Source organism: Paecilomyces variotii (assembly GCF_004022145.1).
Source record: "Paecilomyces variotii strain CBS 101075 chromosome Unknown C8Q69scaffold_2, whole genome shotgun sequence".
Lineage (NCBI taxonomy): Eukaryota > Fungi > Ascomycota > Eurotiomycetes > Eurotiales > Thermoascaceae > Paecilomyces > Paecilomyces variotii.
The window spans coordinates 694239-718023 of record NW_021167141.1 but is presented as its reverse complement, the minus strand read 5'-3'; the positions used below and the strand labels follow the sequence as shown (position 1 = coordinate 718023).

The 23785-nt window shown below is 52.1% G+C and overlaps 5 protein-coding genes across 5 annotated transcripts; 4 read left to right on the top strand and 1 right to left on the bottom strand.

The window, feature by feature from the left end:
• The first annotated feature begins 1 nt into the window (after position 1).
• Positions 2 to 1822, top strand: C8Q69DRAFT_138403 (acyl-CoA desaturase). The gene is made up of 2 exons (XM_028625399.1): positions 2 to 394; positions 453 to 1822. Exons 1-2 carry the CDS (start codon positions 181 to 183, stop codon positions 1553 to 1555), a joined length of 1317 nt encoding a protein of 438 aa, XP_028487143.1. The 5' UTR covers positions 2 to 180; the 3' UTR covers positions 1556 to 1822.
• A 359-nt stretch (positions 1823 to 2181) lies between these two features.
• Positions 2182 to 3936, top strand: C8Q69DRAFT_504159 (cytochrome P450; the record flags this gene model as incomplete). The annotated part of the gene is made up of 1 exon (XM_028632568.1): positions 2182 to 3936. The coding sequence occupies one exon, from the start codon at positions 2182 to 2184 to the stop codon at positions 3934 to 3936; it is 1755 nt and encodes a 584-aa protein (XP_028487142.1).
• Positions 3937 to 4588: 652 nt separating this feature from the next.
• Positions 4589 to 5734, bottom strand: C8Q69DRAFT_485025 (alcohol dehydrogenase GroES-like domain-containing protein; the record flags this gene model as incomplete). The annotated part of the gene is made up of 2 exons (XM_028631803.1): positions 4589 to 5114; positions 5175 to 5734. The coding sequence occupies 2 exons, from the start codon at positions 5732 to 5734 to the stop codon at positions 4589 to 4591; spliced, it is 1086 nt and encodes a 361-aa protein (XP_028487141.1).
• A 467-nt stretch (positions 5735 to 6201) lies between these two features.
• C8Q69DRAFT_516351 (beta-ketoacyl synthase domain-containing protein) lies at positions 6202 to 18642 on the top strand (the record flags this gene model as incomplete). The annotated part of the gene is made up of 6 exons (XM_028633384.1): positions 6202 to 6652; positions 6706 to 7229; positions 7301 to 12987; positions 13043 to 13761; positions 13818 to 15587; positions 15644 to 18642. 6 exons carry the CDS (start codon positions 6202 to 6204, stop codon positions 18640 to 18642), a joined length of 12150 nt encoding a protein of 4049 aa, XP_028487140.1.
• Positions 18643 to 20606: 1964 nt separating this feature from the next.
• Positions 20607 to 22561, top strand: C8Q69DRAFT_495851 (hypothetical protein; the record flags this gene model as incomplete). The annotated part of the gene is made up of 2 exons (XM_028632243.1): positions 20607 to 20988; positions 21076 to 22561. 2 exons carry the CDS (start codon positions 20607 to 20609, stop codon positions 22161 to 22163), a joined length of 1470 nt encoding a protein of 489 aa, XP_028487139.1. The 3' UTR covers positions 22164 to 22561.
• Between the last annotated feature and the right edge of the window lie 1224 nt (positions 22562 to 23785).

The window sequence follows — 23785 nt, the reverse complement described above, 5'->3', positions numbered from 1 at the left end:
CTGTACATTGCGACGACGCCCAACGAAACGGCACCAACACCCAACATAATACGTAGACCTCATGTGATATTTTCCTCGTCTTCCCTAGTGAGATGTCCTTCCTCGGGTTTAAAATTTGGGTCCCGTCGTCCGACGTGATCTAACAATCAGAACACACATACACACTCGCATGATCCTGAAATGGCAGACTCGAAACCCACGAAAACAGCTCACATCACGGAGATGCCCATCACATGGCGAAATTGGTACCAGCATGTTAACTGGCTGAGTGTCTTCTTTATCATAGTCATCCCACTCATGGGCTTCATCGCTGCCTATCATTATCCCTTACAGCGAGCCACGGCTGCCTTTGCCATTTTCTACTACTTTAATACTGGGTTGGGTATTACAGCCGGTGCGTACGTCAAGGTTCTGTGGGCGACGAGGAACAAGACCCTGACATCTCTCGATAGGATACCATCGCCTCTGGGCACATTCTTCATACCGAGCTTCAACCCCTCTCAAAATCTATCTGGCGGCGGTCGGCGTTGGCGCCGTCCAGGGCTCGATTCGGTGGTGGTCAAGGGGCCATCGTGCCCATCACCGGTATACTGACACTACAAAGGACCCCTATTCCGTGCGCAAAGGCTTCTGGTATTCCCACCTTGGCTGGATGATTATGAAACAAAACCCGAAGAGCATTGGTCGGGCGGATATCACCGACCTTAATAAGGACCCGATTGTGATATGGCAGCACCGTAATTATATCAAGGCTGTTCTATTTATGGGCCTTATCTTCCCTACTCTAGTTTGCGGCATTGGCTGGGGCGATTGGGTGGGTGGCTTTATCTACGCGGGTATTCTACGGGCGACCTTTGTGCAACAAGCTACCTTCTGCGTCAATTCTTTGGCTCACTGGCTGGGAGACCAGCCCTTTGACGATCGAAACTCACCCCGGGATCATGTTATCACGGCCCTCGTCACATTGGGGGAAGGGTACCATAATTTCCATCATGAGTTCCCGTCGGATTACCGGAATGCAATCGAGTGGTGGCAGTATGACCCAACAAAGTGGGCCATCTGGACGTGGAAGCAACTTGGCCTGGCATATGACCTCAAGCAATTTAAACAGAACGAAATTGAAAAGGGCCGACTACAGCAGGAGCAAAAGAAGCTCGACGCCTGGCGGTCTAAACTAGACTGGGGCACCCCAATTTCTCAGCTGCCCATCATCACATGGGACGATTTCCAAACCGAGTCGGCAAAAGCTGATGGGAGAGCCCTGGTAGTCATCGCAGGGGTCGTTCATGATGTGGCTGACTTCATTGAAGAGCACCCCGGCGGCAAAGCGTTCATCTCCTCGGCCATTGGGAAGGATGCAACAGCCACCTTCAATGGCGGTGTCTACCAGCACTCAAACGCCGCACACAACCTGCTCTCGACAATGCGCGTGGGAGTCATCTACGGAGGTGGAGAGGTGGAAATTTGGAAGCGGGCCTACTCCGAGAAGCCCAACGAGATCAAGAACCAACTTATCCAGCGAGCGGGCAAGCAGGTCATCCAAACGTCTCCTTAGAACGGTGTTACCGTGGTTTGGATGGATATGTACTAGGGTGAAGCAGTTAACTAATCGCCCTATATAGTTATAATTCGTCTCTAAAGTCCTTGGTACATGCAAATACAGATATTATCACCAGTACGCTTGGCGGACGTTGCCATTGGAATTTAACATCTTTCCAAGTATTGCTTATTGCGACAGAAAAAGCTGGAGTCCCTCAACAGATTCAGACAACCCCACTAGCTAAATGGAAATTTTCGTGGCCTGCTTCGGATGAACCCTGGTGGAGTCGGAGCATTCCCTAGGAGGGTTTTGGAGCATCGGAGGCTTGGGGTTGGTAAAGCAGAGGCCTTGCGAAGGATAATTGTCCGAGACTGCAGCACTAGACCTGCATGTTCATAGGATTATTGCATGGGAAAGTCCTACATAAGTAGGTTTTGAGCGTGAATGCTTTATTGGAGACTGTTGAGTGTTCTTATCCTGGATCACTCAACAGGATAGCAACTAAAAGTCACATCTCAGAACAGCCAATGGGTTAGCCGCCGCCTCTGCAATTACACATTCTTACATTCACATACACACACATACACACACCAACACGCAAGCGTACATCGTGGACTATCGGAGAACAAGACACAGCCGGGATGCTTACAGCTACGACTGTGGCCATCGCCCTTGCTCTGGTGGTTATGTTCTATTTTGGGTACATATCGGCCTTTCCGCGCCCGCTGCCCGGGATTCCCTACAATGCGGTCTCTGTTAACAGGTTCCTCGGAGACATCCCGGACATGCTCACGCAAGTATCCAAGACGGGCGATGTTGTGGCATGGCTGCGCGACCAGAACATCAAGTCCGAGTCCGTCATTAGCCAGATCTTCATCCGACCCATGGGCAAGCCTGTTTTGTTAGTGAGCGACTATGAAGAGTGCCGCGATGTAATGCTCAACCGCATCAAGGATTTTGATCGCACCAGCTTGACGGCCGAGATGTTCAGTGGGCTGCTGAACAGGCAGCAGTTCACACTGAAGACGGGCCCAGAGTGGAAGTTCCACCGCCGCCTGGTCCAGGACACCATGACACCAGCCTTCCTGAGAGAAGTGGCCGCTCCCAGCATCTATGCCAGCAGCCAACGCTTCGTGGAGCTGTGGCAGATTAAGGAAAGGCTGGCAGCTGGCCGGCCGTTCTCTGCCACCGATGACATCTTCCACTTGACCCTCGACGCCGTTCTGGCATTTTCTTTTGGGCCCAAGTTTCCCCACAATGCCACGAAGCCGCAGATTCAGAGGCTGGAGGATGTCCTGATTACAACGTCTCATTCGAATGAACAGGAAGCAGAGAAAGACCAGGCCGTCGACTTCCCTCACGCAGAGATCAATCAGGCCATCGAGTCGATGCTTGAGTTGGGGGATGCCATGGAGCAGGTGAAGAGTGCACCATCGCCTCGCATGAAATGGTGGTACGTCAAAGTAACACCAAAGTTCAAACGCCGGATGAGGATAAAAGACAGCTGTATACGACGGGAGATCGAAAAGGCCGTCGAGGCACGCCGGCAGAGCCAACATTCGAACAGCGGTCGGGCATGGGAGCAGTCTGCTGTGGACCGCATTGTGGACAGGGAGGAAAGCCACGCTCAGAAGGAGAGACGGAAGCCCAACTTTTTCTCAACAGCCGTCATGGACGAGGTTTTTGGGTTCATCATCGCTGGCCACGATACCATGAGCACAACGATGTGCTGGGGTGTTAAGCTCCTTGCTGATCATCCTGAGTCGCAGTCACGGCTTCGGCGAGCTCTCTTCGCAGCCTTCAGCTCTGCTGCAGCTGAGAAACGCGCTCCAACAGTTGAGGAAATCATGCAGACTTCGGTACCTCTGCTGGAAGCCACAATGGAAGAGATCCTACGCTGCGGCGGGACCGTGCCTATCATGGATCGCGAGGCGACCAAAGATACAACGTTGCTGGGGCACAGGGTCCCTAAAGGCACGCTCGTATTCTTCCTGCAGAATAGCCATAGTATGCTCTCGCCGGCGCTCGACGTAGATCAGAGCCGCCGCAGTCCGCGCTCGCGAGAGGCAAAGGAACGTGGAGAGACACGAAATTGGGATGATGCGGATATCAATCAGTTCAGGCCCGAGCGCTGGCTCATTCCAGAACACAGCAACCACAGTGACGGTTGGATATTTGACTCCCGGGCTGGGCCCTGCATCCCGTTTGGTCTCGGGGTTAGGGCATGCTTTGGACGCAGGCTGGCGTATGTCGAATTTAGAATCATGCTCACAATGATTATATGGCATTTTGAGCTGCTCAAGTGCCCCGACGCTATGTCTGGCTATGGAGGGTGCCTTGCCGTGGTGAACAAGCCGCGCCAGTGCTTCGTGCGTCTTCGGAAGGTTATCATATAATGAACGATGACCGAGGTAGTGGGAATGCACGAGAAGTCAGAGACATGTAGAAAAACATTGAGATAATCATGCACTATCTTCGGAGTCGTGGATGGTCCTCTGTGTTGCAAAACGTGGATCACATTCTTCTGTCCCCCAGCAGTTCTCCATTATTATCTTGAACACCCGAGTCGGCAGCCTTTCCCAGAAGTAAAGATATCATTCTTTTGTAGCCTTGGGCTGGTGCAATCATACTTAACTGGTGTTCTCCATTCGGAGCTTCTAGACCTGTTTCATACTTCTGCATCTGGAAACCCGGTACCGCGCCCCGGCACAGGTTCCCGCCTACCGGCTCCGGATCGGGACGCTAGACGGTGCGCATCGGCCATCGAAATCATGTCGTCCGTGAGCGGGATTGGTTCCGAGCACGGGCCATGGGGCTCCCGACCTCGGTAAGCAACTAATTTAGGATTTAGATAGTTATTGTTAGATAGTTATATTGAAACTAAATACTAGATAGGTCGGCGGGAGTTACGCTAGTTAACTAACTAGTTAGTTAACCCCCGGACCTGCTGACTAATTTACTAGCTGGCTAAGGGAGCTACCACTTAGCACGGCGCCGAGTATATATATACCTAATATATAATATCTCATCTAAAAAGCGTCATCCAGCTCACAAGGCTACCACAAGCTTCTGGCCTCGAATCTCTCCAGCCTTCATCATCTCCAGTCCATCAATAATCCCCTGCCACTTCCCTTGGACCTCTCGAACGGGGTGCGGTCGAAGGCGTCCAGCATCTACTAGGCCCTGCACTTCGTCTCGCCACCGCCTGCCCAGCTCCAACATGGCAGGGTCTGCATCCCGATGATACGGCCCCTTGAACAGAATCTCGTGGCCGTGGAGAGCATAAGTCAGGGGCATGTAGACCTTGATGGCCTTGCGCGTCTTCCAATCGTCCGGGATGAAGTCAAGGCTGGCGTAGTGTGCCCCGATGCGACCCAGGGCCGTGAAACAGCATTCCACGGACTCTGGCGAGCTGATGCAGTCCAGAGCGCTTCGCAAATTCCCGCCGGTGTGGTGGTCACGAATGGTCTCCCCACAGCTGGCAGATGAGTACGGTACAACTGCAGCGGCACCGTAATCTTGCACCAGGGACGAGCTGATGCTGGACGCTGTGGCAATGGGCTTGTAACCGGACCTACAGGCGAGTTAGGATGGGCCCCTGCGGCTGGAAGGGAAAACGCAACGATATACATACATTGACAGTATCTGGCATGCCATGGTGCCGGTGGCCGTGGCACCACCATAAACCAGCACGGGAACCCTGGAGCCATCCTCTTGAGGAGCAGCTGGTTTGGACGGACGCCCAGAGAGCCGTAGCGATACCTCCATGGCCAGAGCAATGGTACCCCATCCAACCCCGCCGAGAGCTGCGCCGTCCAAATCGGTCCAGCTATCGGGAACTCGGACCAACAGGCGGGAGTCGGTCACAAGGTACTGCGCAAACGATCCCTTGTCGGGATTGCCAGGGTTGGAGCCGTGAACGAAGCCGCAAACTCGCGTGGAGGAGGGAAAAAGTTTGTCCGCGTCCTCGCCGGCTGAGACGACGTATCCCATGAAGTCGCAACCCATGATGGCCCCTGGACTAGGGTTGGACGCCGGCGACTTGAAGTCCGTTGGGTTCAGGGCCACGGCAGAGACGCAGACCAAAACATCATGGGGCGCCTTTACTTCAGGGCGTGAACGAACGGCCCTCTGTCCTTGGCCCGAGGGGCCCTGGATAAGGCAGTCCATGGAATCCCGCGCAAGAGAGCCCATTGTTGAAGTTGTATTTGCGTGCTATGCCGCTGACTGCGTTGCGCGTCAATGTTATGGAGCAGCGCCGTCGCCCACATTTGTATCTATCTACTTTGTCTTCGTCATTGTGCCGCTTCAAGCCCTCTGACCAACATAGCAGCTGGCGTCCGAATATGGGTTCACGGAAACTGGCTCGGGGCATTCTTGTCTTGGCTCGAACCCTCCGAACTGATCGGAAGGCCCACGCCGGGATTGTAGCGATGGGTCCCGATAACTTCACTCTCCGGGAGATCACCTTCCTTCCGGGCACTTAGAGGGGCCCAGCCATATCTATGGCCTTTTTGATTTCTGTAATGATATGAAAGGGACATGTCAGTAGCTATAGACACTATAGTGAACCGTCCTCCGGGGAAATCGTTGTTCCAACCCAATATTATCGAATTATCTACACTTCCAACATCTAACCTACAATCCACGATCAGTCCGACATGCCACAGAGCGAGCCCATCGCCATTGTTGGCACTGGCTGTCGATTTCCGGGTGGTGCGAGCACCCCTTCCAAGTTATGGGACCTCCTCTGCAATCCCCGAGATGTTTCACGAGACCTCCTGAGCGCAGGCCGATTTGACCCGCGAGGGTTTTACCACTCAGACCACCAGTTTCCGGGCCATAGTAATGTTCGCCGCTCGTACCTGCTCGAGGAGAACGTCGCTAGCTTTGACGCTCGCTTTTTCAATCTCCAGGTCGCCGAAGCGGCTGCCATGGACCCCCAACAGCGCATACTCCTGGAGACGGTCTACGAGAGCCTGGAAGCTGCTGGACAGACACTTGATGGGCTCAGGGGTTCCGATACTGGCGTATTCGTCGGTATGATGTACGGTGATTATGAGTACCAGCAGTATCGGGACCTGCAAAGCGTCCCGTTGTATCACGGCACGGGTAAGATGGTCCAATGTCTACTGAATGCCGCGTACTAATTTCATTGGATCCAGGTGTTGCTCGCAGCATGGTATCCAACCGAATCTCTTACTTCTTCGACTGGCACGGCCCGTCGCTCACAGTCGACACGGCGTGTTCTTCGTCACTCGTGGCGCTGCATCAAGCAGTGCAGTCCCTCCGCTCCGGCGAGGTCACTGTCGCAGTGGCAGCGGGGACCAACCTTCTACTGGGGCCTGAGCCTTACATCTACGAGAGCAACTTGAAGATGCTGTCGCCCGATGGACGCTCCCGGATGTGGGGCAATGATGCGAATGGATACGCCCGCGGAGACGGGGTCGCAGCCGTGGTGCTCAAAACCCTCGAACAGGCGTTAGCAGATGGCGACCATGTCGAGTGTCTTATTCGAGAGTCCGGTGTTAACCAAGATGGGCGAAGCCCCGGTATCACAATGCCTACAGCCAAGGCTCAGGTCCAATTAATCCGCGACGTATATGCCCGTGCTGGGCTGGACTTGGCTTTATCGGCAGATCGATGCCAATACGTCGAAGCTCATGGAACTGGAACACCGGCAGGAGACGTAAGTGCCCCTCCAGCCCCTTTCTTGCCTATACAGCGAGAGTGCTACTTGCAAGCTGACCATGTACATAGCCCATCGAGGCAGAGGCTATCCATAAAGCCTTCTTCGAAAACAGCAACGATCAGCCCATGGAGATGAATGGTGCCGAGAAGATCGTGGTGGGCTCCATCAAAACAGTTATCGGACATACAGAGAGCACTGCCGGAATTGCGGCCATCGTAAAGGTTGCGCAGGCCTTGAGTCACGGCGAGATCCCACCCAACGGCAACCGGATACTTGATGGCCAGGTCTTGGATTTCACAATTAACCCGCGCGTTGAACCTTGGTGCAGAAACCTTCGCATTGCCAGTGAGCTCATACCGTGGCCAATGGTAGCCCCAGGACAACCCAGACGTGCTAGCATCAATAGCTTTGGATTTGGCGGTACAAATGCCCACGTTATCCTGGAAAGCCTGGAGGACGGGATGCATGAGGATGTGGACAAAGACGGCGCAAGTGATATGGTTAGGTCATTTGTCTTTTCCGCACAGTCGAAGGAGTCTCTGGTCTCCAGTCTGGCTGCTCATGCTACCTATCTATCGGAACATCCCGATATTCGTCTCGCAGACCTTGCTTGGTCATTGCGTTCACGACGGTCCCGTCTTCCGCTTCGAGTCGCACTATCGGCCGCCTCTGCCGAGATGTTGCACACCAGTCTAGAGAACATCGCCAGCAGTGACTCAAAGATGTTACAGCTTGACCAGAGGCTGAAGTTGACAACCGTGGGGTCTTCCGCTAGTGCAAGAGGACATAAGGTAAAAATCTTGGGTATTTTTACGGGGCAGGGTGCTCAGTGGGCGCGAATGGGCGCTCAGCTGATAGAAACCTCCAAATTTGCGTCCGATATACTGAGCAAGCTGGATGCTGAGCTTGCGAATCTCCCCAACGAACAAGACCGCCCTCATTGGACGCTTCGGAAAGAGCTCCTGGCGGATGTATCCGAGACTAAGGTCGGTGATGCTGAGATATCGCAGCCTTTATGCACAGCCATTCAGCTGATTCTCGTGGATCTTCTTCATGAAGCCGGGGTGGAATTCGCCGCCGTCGTCGGTCATTCTTCCGGTGAAATTGGCGCGGCGTACGCTGCAGGCCGCCTATCTGCGGCTGATGCGATACGAATTGCGTATTACCGTGGCTTTCACTGCACTCGCCTGGGCGGAGCAGCTAACGGTGCACCGGGTGCCATGCTGGCCGTTAGCACCAGCATGGAAGATGCAAGCGAAGTCTGCCACGACGAGTTCTTTCGAGGACGAGTCAATGTCGGGGCCTGCAATTCTCCTAACAGCATTACGTTATCTGGCGATAGGGACGCGGTGGAGGAAATTGCTGCGCTGTTTGAGGACGAAGGGAAAACGGCCCGTCTGCTAAGAGTCGACAAGGCTTACCATTCGCACCACATGATACCATGCTCACAGCCATACTTGAGTTCTGTGCGGAGCTTTCAGACAGCATCACCTCAGTCCTCGCCCCAACCCGATTGCCTGTGGGTATCGAGTGTAGTGGTTGAGTTAGACATGGCGGAGACGGAGTTGGGTGCCTCATATTGGGTCGATAACCTCCTGTCGCCAGTTTTATTCAAACAGGCTGTCGAGCGAGCCCTGACCGAGCTAGGACCTTTCGATGCAATTGTCGAAGTGGGACCACACCCGGCTTTGAAGGGACCTGTGCGGCAAATCCTTGAGCAGTTGAACATTGGCCAGCTGCCCTATACCGGGCTCCTGGAGCGAGGAACTGAGGCAGCCTGGAGTTTCTCATCCGCACTTGGATACCTTTGGACTCATGTAGAAAGTGATTTCGTCAACTTTGACAGATACGAGAACGCATTGAGTGGCTTAGGATCATCAAAGGGTCGGTTCCTGGCGGACCTTCCTCGGTACCAATGGAACCATAACCACAATGGGGGCCACTGGCATGAGTCCAACACATCTCGCAATCTTCGTTTCAGGAGCTCTCCCGTCCATCCTCTTCTTGGCAATATTTGTAGCTCCAGCTCCCCGCAAAACCTTTCATGGAAAGCTGTTTTGCGCCCCCAGGATATACCCTGGGTCCAAGACCACAAGATCCAGGGCCAGAGCGTCTTTCCTGCGGCAGGATACGCTGTGACGGCGCTGGAGGCAGCCCCTTTCCTGACAGATGCCCAGGCTATTCGTCTTATTGAGGTTGAGAATCTCGTGATTCATCAGGCCATGGTATTCGATGATTCTTCCAGTTCCAGTATTGAAGTACGATTCTCCATTGGTGGTATCAACCGGTCGCATCATGATTCGACGGCCACAGGCAGTTTTACTTACGAGTTCTACTCCTCAAGCGGCTCTCTGGAACTAGCAGCAAGTGGCATGATTCGTGTCATTCCGGGCGACCCTAGCGAGCGAACCTTACCTGCCAGTGATGGAAAACAGGACAATGCCATGGCCGATGTCCCGACCGACATCTTCTATTCCTCGCTGCAGGAAATGGGCTACGGATATACGGGTCCTTTCAGAGCGTTGTCGGGGTTAAGCAGAAGGCTTGGAAAGGCCGTGGGAGTTCTCAGCACCACATTGGCCGAATACAACGATGGCGAGAATTGCATGACGGTCCACCCTGGCATGCTGGATGCCGCTATTCACTCAGTTATCCTGGCTTACAGCTACCCGAGAGATGGAACGCTCTGGTCATTGCACCTGCCCACGTATATCAAAAGGATCCGACTCAACCCGGCCCTTTGCGCGCGCCATTGGACAACAAAGCCCGTTCCTTTCGTCTCGGTGATCAGCGATGACCAAGTAAAAATGGCGGACAGGTCATCTGGGTTCCATGGTGATGCTGAGATCCATGGCGGGGACGGGGCCTATTCAGCAGTCCAGGTGGAGGGGCTCCATGTCGTGCCCTTCTCTCCTGCGACCCCAGACGACGATCGGACTATGTTTTATCAAACGCGCTGGGTGAATGCAGGACCTGACGCAGATATCCCAGATCCATTCATTGCGACCCCAGAGCAACGAAAGCTGGCAGAGATTCTCGAGCGAGGCCACTACTTCTACCTGCGCCAGCTGGATGACCAAGTCCCTGCCGACCACCCAGGGCGGTTGGATCCGTCCTACGCGGCATATCTCCGCTGGGCTGCGTACACCCACGATCTAGTTATGAAAGGTAAGCATCGGTATGGCAAACCGGCTTGGGCCAACGACACCTTGGATGATATCAAGACCCTGACACAGCCGTATAATGAATTGCCCGAGGTCAAGGCGATGCACATCGTGGGCGAACAAATGCCAAGGGCTATTCGCGGGGAGACTCCAATGCTTCAGCATCTCATGGTGGATGGCCTGCTCAACGAGTACTATGCCAAGGCCCTGGGGATGGGGCAAGTGACTGTCCTCGCTGATACCGTTCTGCAGGTCACCCGCCGATACCCCCGAGCCAATATTCTCGAGGTTGGCGCTGGCACGGGTGGAGCGACCCGCGAGGTGTTTAAGCTCATTGGGAATAACTTTTGTTCATTCACATTCACCGACGTATCAGCGGGATTCTTCGATGATGCCCAGGCAGAGTTCGCCGCTTACCGAGACCAAATGTCCTTCCGCGTGTTGGACCTGGAGCAGGACACAGCGGCACAGGGTTTTGATCAGCACTCGTACGACATTGTGATCGGATCCCTCGTTCTGCACGCCACCAAGAGTCTAGAACAGACATTGAAGAGAGTGCGATCGCTGCTTCGGCCGGGCGGATACCTCATTTTCTATGAGATAACGAACGTTGACTTGATCCGTCACACAGCCCTGTTCGGCTGTCTCCCAGGATGGTGGCAAGGTGTCGACGAGGGACGAAAATGGTGCCCTGCTGTGAGCGAGTCCAAGTGGGATGCTATTCTTCGGAGGACTGGCTTCTCTGGGGTTGACACGATGACGCCCAACAATGATTCTATGCCTTTCTGTAACTCAGTTCTGGTGTCCCAGGCCGTAGATGACTGGGTTGACTTTGTCCGGCAGCCGCTCATGTCACAGGCGGCGGCTGGTGTGCCACTCTTTTCAAAGAAGTCATCTGTCGGCACGTTGGAGAAGTTATTCATTGTCGGGGGTCAAAGCCTTCACGTATCGCGACTCATTGATGGAGTGCAGAAGCTTCTAAGACCCTTCTGCCACCAGGCCATCATCCGAGTTGGACTCCTTGAAGACCTTGACCACGACCAGGTTGACAAGTCGTCAACTGTTTTAGTTCTGCAAGACCTTGATCAGCCCGTATTTAAGGACATGACAGCCCCGAGACTAGAGAGCCTCAAGACGGTGTTTGGATCCGAAAAGACGATTGTTTGGGTCACGCATAATCGTCTCCTTGATAATCCTTACTGCAACATGGCTCCGGGGTTCGTGCGACCGTCCATCTGGGAGGCCCCTGAGCTTCGCTACCAGTTTGTCGACTTTGAAGGCATCCCTCCTTCCAAGATTGATCCTCGCGCGCTCGCTGAGGCGGTTCTGCGCTTCCAGGTCGCCGGATCGGTGCATTACCGAGACCCCAAAAACAAGACCAACAATACGTTGTACTCAGTGGAGTCGGAGATTGTCATCGATGCAGACGGGCGCCAGCGGATCCCACGTTTGGAGCCTCTAGTAGATGCAAACGCTAGGTATAATTCCTCACTGCGGCGGGTTGAGTGTGCCGTCAGACCTCAGCTGAGTCCAGTCTTACTACATAAACCAAGCGGCTATCCAGCGACCTATACCCTCTACCAACAGCAGTCCAATAGACTCGATGAGTTGGGATCAACCGCATCGGTGAAGATTAACTACTCCAGCCTCTTTGCGGTCCGAACGGAATGGGGGAGCGCTTTCGCTGTGTCAGGGTATTGCGCAGCGACAGGCCTCAAGTACTTAGGCCTGACGTCGTCCGTAACATCACTGGCCAACGTGGCGACGTCAAATCTGATAGAGATACCCTCCGCGGTCCTTCGAATGTGCTCAGAGTCTTTGATCCTAACTTTGGCTGTCTCTAGCTTAGCTTTCTTGACAATTGAAGCGAAACTTGCCACACATCGGGCTGTGGTGGTTCACGACCCTCCCCCCATTGTGGGTGCATTATTGGCTCGCTCGTCAAGGGCAAAGGACATCACGTTCACAACTTCATCGCGAGATGAGGCAGCCAAGAACAATTGGACTCATATTGAAGAGTACACAAGACAGTCGGAACTCGAGTCATTGTTCCCTCTGAACGTTTCCCTGCTGATCGATTTCGCGGCTGAAAACCGCGAGTCGTCCGTGTTCATAAACTGCTTCCCCAGCCATATTAAAATTCTCAGCAAGTCCACCATCTTCGCTACCGAATCACGAAAAGACCTTGTCTCTTCTATGGCGCTGAAAGATTTGCTTCATACGGCCATGGACCTGACGTTCAATGAAGCCAAGAATGATGCGGCAGACCGTGTGACTCTTCAAGAAGTCAATATCAGCGCATTAACTAGGGACGGGGATACAAGTCCCTGTGCTCATTCACCCGTGACAATTGTGAGCTGGACCGATTTCGAGGCGCTTCCCATAACCGTGCAGCCAGTCAATGTCTCTCTCAGGGATGACCGGACTTATTGGCTTGCGGGACTTTCTAGAGACATGGGGCTCTCACTTGCAGACTGGATGATACGCAATGGCGCCAGATATATTGTCATATCTAGTCGTAACCCCAAGGTCAGTGAAGCGTGGCTTCAAAAAGCGGCTCGCAAAGGGGCTACCACTTTTGTCACTAGTTGGTAAGTTGTCATCTTCTGTTCTTAAATTTAACGGCAGCGGACCTAACGGCGGCAGTGACATTACGGATTTTGACTCCCTCGTAAAGACCCATGCCAACATCACCAGTAACCTGCCTCCCATTGCTGGTGTTGCCCAAGGCGCCATGGTACTCAACGATGTTCTGACTCGGGATATGTCCTTGGAAGACCTCGTCAAGGTTCTGCGCCCCAAGGTTGACGGCAGCATCAATCTCGATCGCCTCTTCCATGACTCGCCGTTGGACTTCTTTATCTTTTTCTCCTCTGCAGCCAGTATCACCGGGAACGCCGGACAGGCAAACTACTCTGCAGCTAACTTTTTCATGGCCGGCCTGGCGCAAAAGCGGCGGCGTCGTGGTCTGGCTGCGTCCGTTATTGACCTGGGCCCCGTCCTCGGGACGGGATACATCACCCGAGAAATCGGCGATGCCTTGACCCGCCCGTTGGCAGAGAGGGGTTTGCTAGGGATGTCTGAATCTGATGTTCACTGTTTGTTCGCCGAGGCAATCAACGCCAGCCCTGTGGTTCCAGGCTCCGAGATGGAATGGCACATCACCACTGGGTTGATACCACTTCCGGCCGACGCGCCCGACCGACCTCTCTGGTACAATTTCCCACAGTTCGCCTGTCTCACTATCAGAGACTCGAATGCGACCCATTCAAAGAAAGCATCAGATACTGCCGGGGCTGTTGGTCCGATCATCGATCAACTGGCCGATGCTAAGACGACTGCAGATGTGCACAAAGTTATCACTGGTAAGTGCTCAGCGATTCAAGCCATGGTTTCCTGCCCTAACCACTATCTTTAATAGACAATTTTCTTAAGGAAATGTGCTCCATGCTCCACATGGGAGACGACTATGTCATGACACCAGCTGTTCGCACAGACGAGCTCGGCTTAGACTCCCTCGTTGCGGTCCGCATACGCTCGTGGTTTTTAACCCATTTCCAGGTTAATATTCCGGCATTGAAGATTATCAAGGGAGTTTCGCTCCAGCAGCTTATCGATCAGGCGCTCAATGAAATTCCCGCTAACCTGACGCCGGGTTTGTCCGATGCAAGTCCGTCAGCCGGCGTCCCTGAGGTGCAGCCACCACCCGAAGACATGAAAAATACTTCCACGACACCGTCGTCCAGAAACACCCCCGATAGCCATAGCGCTACCACATCCGACACTAACGAGACACAGATTATAACTCCGCCTCCGGAGAAAGAGGTTTCGATAGCGAGGTCCGGCCCCCTCTCCTATACACAGTCCGTGTTTATGTTTGTGCACGAGCTTTTGGATGACAAGACAACTCTAAACAACACAGGCATGGTTCATCTTAGCGGTGAGATAAGAGTACCCGACCTCCACAGGGCTGTGCGCCTTTTGGGAGAGCGTCACGAGGGTTTGAGGACTCGTTTCTTCACAGAGGATGGGGTCCATACGCAAGGTGTGCTTGCCGAACCGACTTTGGAGCTGGAGCATCGCCGCGTCTTTACTAAAACCGACCTTTCGAACGCGTACAATGATCTGAAGAAAACGGTATTCGATCTAAGTAGAGGCCACACAGTGAGAGTATTGCTTTTATCGTACTCTCCAACTGATCACTATTTTGCCTTGGGCACGCATCATATCATCTTCGATCGAGCGAGCACCGAAATCTTCATGTCTGACCTGGCTCGCATTTACAAAAGCCAAATCGGGAATCTCTTGCCTCCCCTTCAATACCTCGACTACTCCAATTCGTTGTATGAAGCGCACGCCTCAGGCAAGTGGGCCGATGCACTGAGATTCTGGCGCCACGAATTTGCCACTATTCCCGAGCCCCTTTCCCTGCATCGAAGCACCATCTCGATGCGCCGCCCTCTTGAGAAATACAGCTCTCGCACCGGACTTCCAGAATGCGAGTTCCGTATTGGCAGCGAGCTTACAGCCAAGATCCGTCGCGTCGCGCGCAAGTACAGGTCCACGCCGTTTCACTTTCACCTGGCAGCCTTCAAGGTTTTGCTCTTACGTTGGCTGGCTACGGAAGACGTGTGCATCGGTTTTGCCGACGGCTGTCGTCGAGACGAACACATGTGGACGGGAATTGGTCCATTCTTAAACATGCTCCCCCTTCGAATGAAGGCGCGGGCGTCGGAGTCCTTTGCAGATGCCATAATCGAGTCACGCGAGAAGAGCCACACGGCTCTCTCCAACGCGGTCCCTCTCGAGATTCTTCTGAACGAGCTCAAGGTCTCCAGGCAAGCCACCCACTCACCACTGGCGCAGGCATTTATCAACTACGCTGAGACGAGCGTTGAGAGCGGACGAGAGTTTCTAGACTGTGACTGCGAGATGATGGCTGAGGACCAGGCTGAGCTGCCGTACGACATTGCCTTAACGATCATTACGAACACGACCACACATGGTGACGAGGACACAAAGATTGTCCTCAATGTTCAAGATTCCCTTTATAATGCTGACGCGGCCAGGGCCCTCGCGCATGGCTATGAAGACATCTTGCGGGAGTTTGCTGATCGGCCAGACAATCAAGCGAATGGCGACTGGAAGTTTAGGCAGTCCGATTTGACGAAGGCCCTTACAGTTGGTCATGGTAAGTAAAAAGAGACGAGATACCTCTTTGTGTTGAAGATACTGAGCGGATAAAAGGCCCTGGCTTTGAAAGTACTTCGACGAACACAATCGTACACAAACTGGATGCGTTGTTCCCATCCATCGGTGGCCGGGTCGCGGTAACCGACGGCGTCAATAACCCCGTGACTTACCAGGAACTCTCCAGGCAGATTAACAGCATTTCATCGTCACTGCTGAAGGAGGGTGTCGCACCCGGCTCTAGAGTCGCCGTATACCAGAATCCAACAATTCTCTGGGTTGCCTCTGTTGTGGCGATTCTGAAGGTCGGTGCAGTCTATGTTCCCCTTGATGTCGCGACTCCGCCCTCCCGCTTGGCTCTCATGGTTCACGACTGTAAGCCTGCGGCCATCTTGATTAATGAGTCTACGCTGGATATGGTGAGAGAGCTGCCACCTCGCGGTGCCGTAATCAACGTATCTAACGCTATTGACACACACACTCAATCTCTTCCTACTACTGCACTCCCCAATTCACCGGCCATGGTTCTCTACACTAGTGGCACCACGGGGACACCCAAGGGGGTAGTTCTTTCTCATGAAAGCTTGCGACACGAATCTGCGCACTGCGAAGTCGTTTATGGGCTCAACAGGGAGGATGTTGTGCTGCAGCAGAGCTCCTGGAGCTTCGACCTCTCCGTCACGCAATTGTTCCTGGCACTCACAGTTGGTGCGCGGTTACACATCGCTTCCCATGTTCTGAGGGCCGATGGGCGAGCCATGGCCAAGCTACTCTGTGACGAAAGAGTGACTACCACTTATGCCACTCCGACGGAGTACAGGGGCTGGCTTCGTGATGCGCATGTGGGCATCATTCAACAATCGCCTTGGAGACTAGCCTTAGTGGCAGGAGAGCCCGTCACAGTGCCGTTGCTTAAACGATTCAGGAGTCTCAATAGGGCAGACAAACTTCGTCTCTTCAATGTGTATGGCCCGACAGAGACGACCTGCGGGTCGTCCAAGATCCAGCTTGATTATGCCAATCCCGACAAATACGCTGATGCTGTGCCCGTAGGTCGGGCATCTGCGAATGAGTCCTTCTATATTCTCGATAGCATGCAGAGTTTACTACCTTTGGGCCTAGCCGGTGAAGTTGCCATTGGCGGCGTTGGGGTCGCGAAAGGCTATCTGAACAATGCAGAAGAGACGAAAACATCCTTTCTTCCGGACCCGTTTGCAACCACTGAGTATATCCGGCACGGTTGGACTACTATGTATCGCACAGGTGATGCTGGCTACTTGAAAGATGACGGGACCCTCATCCTTAAGGGCCGTCTTAGCAATGTCACTGAGGTCAAGCTGAACGGGATCCGAATTGACCTTAGAGACGTAGAGCAGACCGTACTGAAAGCCTCTCAAGGCCAGCTTGTCGATGTGGCGGCGTGCGTGCGCACCGACTGGTCGGCATCAAAGGACGAAGAACAGGCAGAATCCAAGTACATGGTCGCTTTCTGTGTCTTCTCAATCGAACAAAGGCAAGACAAAAACTTGAACTCACGATCGATCCTTCAAACGATTCTGGGCAAACTACCTCTTTCGCGTGCCATGCGACCATCCCTTCTCGTTCCGGTTCATGATCTACCGAGAACAACAGCGGGAAAGCTGGATAGGCGCGCTCTTGAGGATTTGGACATCGCTGGAGGACCACTAAGTAGCATTATCAGTGCGGATACGACCACTTTGACTCCTACGCTCTCAAAAGCAGAGGCCAGACTTCTCAGCCTCTGGCAATGCGTTCTCCCCGATGAAGTGGTTCGGATTGTTGATATAAACCCCTCGTCTGACTTCTTCAGCGTCGGTGGCACCTCCATGCTGTTGGTACAGCTGCAGCAAAAGATTATCGACACATTTCATGTTTCTCTTACCCTGCTGGATCTGTTCAAAATGAGCACGCTAGGTGGCATGGCCAATGTCCTCCAGCGTGCGATGGAACCGGAGAGCGATGCGCTGGATGAGACGTATCTAGATCATCCTAGGTGTATTGATTGGGCGAGCGAGACCGCGTTCGAGCTGGAAGCACCAGTGGAAGACGTAAAACTGCCATCTCCCAGGTGTCCTCCTCGGATAGTTGTTTTGACTGGTGCAACTGGATTCCTGGGACAGCATCTGCTTCGTGGACTTCTTGAGCAGGGTAGCGTTGAGAAGATTATATGCATCGCCAACAGAAATATGACCGACGAAGGAAGGAGAGAGCTTCTCCTGTCTCCGCGAGTTGAGTGCTTGGAAGGCGACCTCCGTGCTTCGAATCTTGGTTTAGCCCAGGTTGACATCGATCGCATCTTTGGTATTGAAGCCGATGCGGTTATCCACAACGGGGCCGATGTATCTCATCTCAAGACATACGCTTCCATGAGAGGCTCCAACGTGAACTCGACAAAAGACCTAGCGCGGTTATGCCTGAAAAGACGGGTACCCCTTCACTACGTCTCCACGGCGGGAGTCTCCATGTACACGGCGTCAAGTACGTTCCCAGAAATATCGGTTCGGAACTCACCGCCACCGTGCAACGGGGAATACGGATATATCTCTTCTAAGTGGGCCAGCGAAGTGTACCTCGAGAAAGTAAACTCCATGTGCAAGCTCCCGGTCTACATTCATCGACCCTCGAGTGTGCTCCGTCCTGACCGGGGGGAACAAACACCCGTTGCAGATGTTCTGCAGAACATGCTAACCTTCTCGCGGCGGATTTGTGCCGTGCCAGTGGCGGTATCACTCACAGGATATGTGGATCTTGTACACCCCAAGACCGTGACTGACAGACTCTTACGAGCCGTCATGGCTCCATCTCATGGCGAGAACGTCGTTTACATCCATGAGTCAGGCGATATTGAGCTGGATCTGGCTCATATCTCGGACTATCTGTCTACAGAATTGGGAAAGCCTATCCAGCGAGTGGATTTGGAAGACTGGGTTAGGAAAGCCGGGGAAATGGGACTGTCGAGTGCGATGTCCGCTGTATTCCTGGGGCTTGGAAAGGAGGACACCTTGAGCTTTCCGAGGTTGCTGAGAAGTGATTGATCTTGGTCCAGAAGCCGTTGCCTTGGTGAGTTCCTATTGTGTGTCTTTACTTAGGTAAATATTGTTGTGGATTATGCTTCAAATCATCGTTTTTTTATGTGCGGAGTAGGTGGGCAAGGCCTCCAAATACCCGATGTCCACCTAAAGGGGCTTAGAATGGTCAACAAAATTCGAATGGGGTTTTGCCGACGAACTTCGAGGTAAAGTATTGTGGATAGTTAGCTCCTAGTTAATTACTTTTTGTCATCCATGTCGGGAACTCTCCGATCCAGCTCGGCCCTGACGGTAGGAGTTCATCCAGATTACTTGGGAGTCGACGTTCGAGGACCGGTGGGGGCGCGCGGGCGGTCAGCCGGAAGGTGGGGCCGTAATATATTATTATCTCCTACGGAGTACTGGTAGATCACAGTCCCATCTTAGATGTCATGTACTCCGTACAGAATATAACTACATATACTTATTTTGGTTTGGTGAGCGCTCCGGCTGTAGCGGAATATTGCCCCTCCTCATTCCACTTTTTTGATCGCGATTAAGCCCCTCCTAGATCATATGCTTTGTGCAGCACTAAGGTGTTATCCCTTATTAATCTCTCTCCTTAGCTATACTACATGTTCACTTATCTAAGGGACTTGATCAATCCAGATCGATATTTTTCTAAAGAATGGAGAAGATATATATATCATTCTGTTTTAATAGAGCATAGGTATGAACCCAGAAGGCCTTTTATGTTGGGGCTATGTCTCATCCCAACAGAACTCTATAGTAGTTGAAGCAGATAATGGTTCCTTCCGGCGTAAGCCTCAGTGGATCCCGCGCAAACTAACTGTGGGAGCAATGATCGTTTAACTTTTGTGCCTACGGAGTAGGTAGTCAATAGCGACCCAAGTCACTTGAATTCGCTGCCCTAAGAGTACCCTCATGAGTCAACAATCTTAATAATGCAAAACATTCTACCCACTGCTATAATGCTTTACGGACGGAGAATTCCTGGTTCAACATGAATTTCTTCTGTGAAAGCACCATTGTCCCATTAGTACCGCTTGACAGCTGTATGACCGACGAAATTTTAGGCGGGGAGTTTCAGTATGGTACTTATCGCGCCACCTCCCCTAACAACCTCAACCGGTGACGTAGGGCAGGGGAGGCCTCGCGATGGGTATCTGATTGCCCAGGTAATAGAGGGGGTCAACTCCGTAACCTTCGGGGAATTGGGCGCCCTCACTGATTATTGGAAAGATGCAGCGAACCAGCATGCATGGCACTGGATTTTCGTCGGAAAGATATGTATCCTTAATAAAACATTCATAGTTTACTCAATCGATAAGCAGTAGGGGATACCGGAATCCTAGCTACGTTTATTATTGGAATTATTATGTATTAGCGAACGTCATAGCTCATATGCTCTTCGGCGAAACGGTATTGTTGAGAACCGTGGACAAAGCACGAAAATAGATTCAAAACAGCCAAAGAGGACTGGATACTACCGAAGGAGGGGCAAAGTGTCCATACTACCTATCAATATCACTGCCCCTGGTAACAATTCCACCACGCGAAAATTTTAGTTGCGCTAAATAATATTCAATCAATATCACCCTTGCTATTGGTTATTCTGAGTGTCAGTGGAGAAGGTGCAGTGAGCCGCAGGAGAAGAACTGAGTGTTAACTTTTCCTCGAGCACATAGTGGGATAAGGACCACTATAGGGACGGAGTAGTCCAGGATCTTATCAGCCTCACCCTAACGGATAATCCCAGAGCATGTGCGTACTGATAATCGATGGACTTTCTCCATATTCCCGACAGAGCCAGGCACACTATTGGGAATGTTTAAAGGGCCCCAAGGAATTCTCCTTAGAGGTTGAACAGAAGGGATAGATTTTGCCAATTTTGTCTGTCTCTCTCCCCAAACCTGCTCTCTTTTACATACATAAGAATTCATCCTGCACAGGCCACTGGCGTTATTCCTATGACCAGCAATGCCAAAAGATATGCTTGCGATCGCTGCAGGGACCTGAAACTTCGGTGCACACGCAACACTGAAGAAGCCCCTTGTGATCGCTGCCTACGTGTAGATGCTCGCTGCGTCACAAGCAGTGGTCGACTCTTGGGGAGGCCGCCAACCCAGCATAAATCGCACGTCAACACCGCCATCTGTCAAGATATGCATCACGCCCAATCCAACCAACAAATGGTTACCGGGGACTTCCCCAACACTTCCATGTCTTGTAGGTCAATGGGAGCTTCTGGTGCTGCTGGAATGCCAATTCACAGCCAGTGCAAATTGACGCACGAGTCGCACAACCAGCGCCCTGGTGTTTGCACAGATCCTGGCCTATCTGAGTCTGACGGTATGTTATGCATGCAACTGGAAGATATCTATGAGCCATATGGCCTTCTAGAAGCGACCATGCGAACCACATGCCACAATTCCCTAGATGGCACCCATACCAACAACGGCAATGACTCTCACGCACAGGAATTTCAAGATCCGGACGAGCTCTGCGGCTCTGATATCGGGATCCCTGACATGCAGCCCAGCCCGTATGCCAACCTACACCGAAGCAATTGCAAGCGACCGTATACCCCCGATAGCAGCACCCACTACAGGAATGACACCAATACGAAGTCGAAGACCGGGAGGCCCAACAGCGACTGGACGACGTCCCTTATGAATGCGCTAGGGAGTGTATCGCGCCAGCTGGACGAGCTGAGGGCGCAGGCCTGCAATCTATCCACTCAGCCCGTCGGGGCCTGCACATTCGAGGGCATCTCGCCGGACCTGAACTTCCTGGACACCCCCGTTTGCGACGGCGCCTCGGACGGCTCCTCCCGGGCAAAGCTGCTGGGAAAGGCAGTAATAGCTACGATGAGATTCATTCTGGTATTACAGATAATGCCACCATCGCCGGTAGATTGGACAGGCATGGTTGGTGAAGACAGCGCGGCAGAGGACGCTGCCTCTCGCCCCATGTCGAATCGCACATTGCCTACGTCGGTATTCTCAGCCAATGCTCCGCCCCAGGTCACACTCATACTCCTGTCGACCTACCTGCAACTTGGAGAGCTATTTGACATTATCCTCTCACCCACTGTTCAATTCTTAAACGACCTAGCGAATGCAAGCCCGGAGCCGGGCAACCCCACGGGGAAGACTGGCTGCCCTCTAATGTCATCAACGGCATTGGACCCTCAGCGGCCACATGATGAACTAAACCCAATGGACCCCAGAGCCCAAAGATCAGCTCAGGGGGTCACCCGGCCACACAGCCAGGACATATTGATGACGATCCGTGTTGTTGAGCATCAGCTACATACCCTGGAGAAGCTTATCGGTCTCCCCGCGCAATATTGCCTTGGTTGGTGTAATAATGCCTCAACAGATGCTATGGATTTCCATGATACATCCGTACTAGCCAAGGCAGTGATGCGACAGACGCTAGTGACCTTGCTATCACTGAAGAAAACACTGGACTGTATTCAAGCTTGTGTGAAGCGCTCACCGATCTCGCAATTTGACTGTTAATGCTAGTTGAAAGGAACGGGGATTCAGGGGCTGTCTTATCACAATATATGGGTTCATTCTGTTGTCCCTAGAACATCAGTCCTGCTCCCAGGCACCTCACCCGCGTACAGTTTCGCCTGCCGTTGCTATGGCTCCCGTCATTCCCCCTGCACTACACCCAAGCATGGGGGTTAACCCCAGATTGGAGCGACACGCACAGTTGGCCTACATGCCTATCCAGAATTACCCCCAATCTCTATATACATTGATTTAAAGCCAGAATAGTAGAGGGAGTAGATCCATTTAAGTTTGAGTCTCAAGAATTACGAGTACAAGAATTTATTGTTTAAAAAACACCCCAATCTAGAAGGTTAATTAGTTGGTTAGTTAGTTGGTTAGATAATAAAAATTCAATCCAGTTTTAGATTAGAAAATTCTTATTAGATATCTGTATCCAAAAAGTAAAGCAATGCTGGTTAGCTGGCAAAATATTAATATAGGAATGCTATTCTAACCAGACTTTACAGGGATAGTGTATGGAGAACTCTAGGCGCCAGCCTAGTCCTAGCGAACCCTTCAGCCAAAAAGACTACACAAAATGATAGCCGCTAGGCTATCACGGGCTGGCACCCCTTATAAGCTTTAACCGAACCCCTAGAGACCGCGCGCTTCTTACAGATAGAAAGGGTTTAATTACTCTGCTGCCTGTTTAAATGAATAAATTCCAATCTAATCTAATTAATCTCTACCTGTGCTATAGAATTGAAGATATAGTCTAGTCTCCTAAAGGTTACAACTGCCTATCTATTGTCTTAGATAGGAGTTATTGTATAAGGTGCACGTTGTATATAGAACCCCATTATGGATAGCGCAGGGTAGCAGTCATGGATCACGTGACATTGACACCCTGCGCCTTCTTAAGCGCGCCTCGCTGGAAGTACAATTCTCTAGCGATTAGTCTTGCTAGAACCGGACTAATGCCATGCTATTCTATATCCCTCTTACATGAGTTTAACATCCATAGCGCATGTAGTGTACGTAATCCTACCTAGAGCAGGCCACGCTCCTCGGCTAGAATGACAGGGTCCCCCTACACAACCTGAGTTCAGGCAAGATGAGTGTGCCGGTTAGCGCAGTGGATCGCGTATCAGTGTGGGGCAGCGGACTGTTAATGAAATGAGGTATCATTTTACATGCTAGATTCCACATAATCCATAAGAAAACTACGCCGCAGGGTTACATTAAAAGTCTACATGAATTCGCTTCGCAAATTACACTAGATCTGCAAAATAGTCCCGGTTAAGAGATAAGAACTATCTGCCATAATCTGTAATGCTATCAAGCGTTTAGTTACAACTTACAGTATACTGTGCACAAACTCGACGTAAACTGCCTATCGGGGGAGCCCTCCCGATATCTTTCCTCCCCCCACCTCCCTACCAAGGGCTTACTCTACTCCGTGTGCATAGGTTATTCTATAATAATTAGCCCTGGATTAGTAGATTCTTATAGAATATTATCTAGGCCACTGTAACAACTAGGTATAGAGAAATGCAATCTCTCAGAGACAAGGTTGTAATCTACAGAGCAAAATAAACACATTAAAGTGAATGAAAACATGGGCACAGTTTCTCGATCTCACA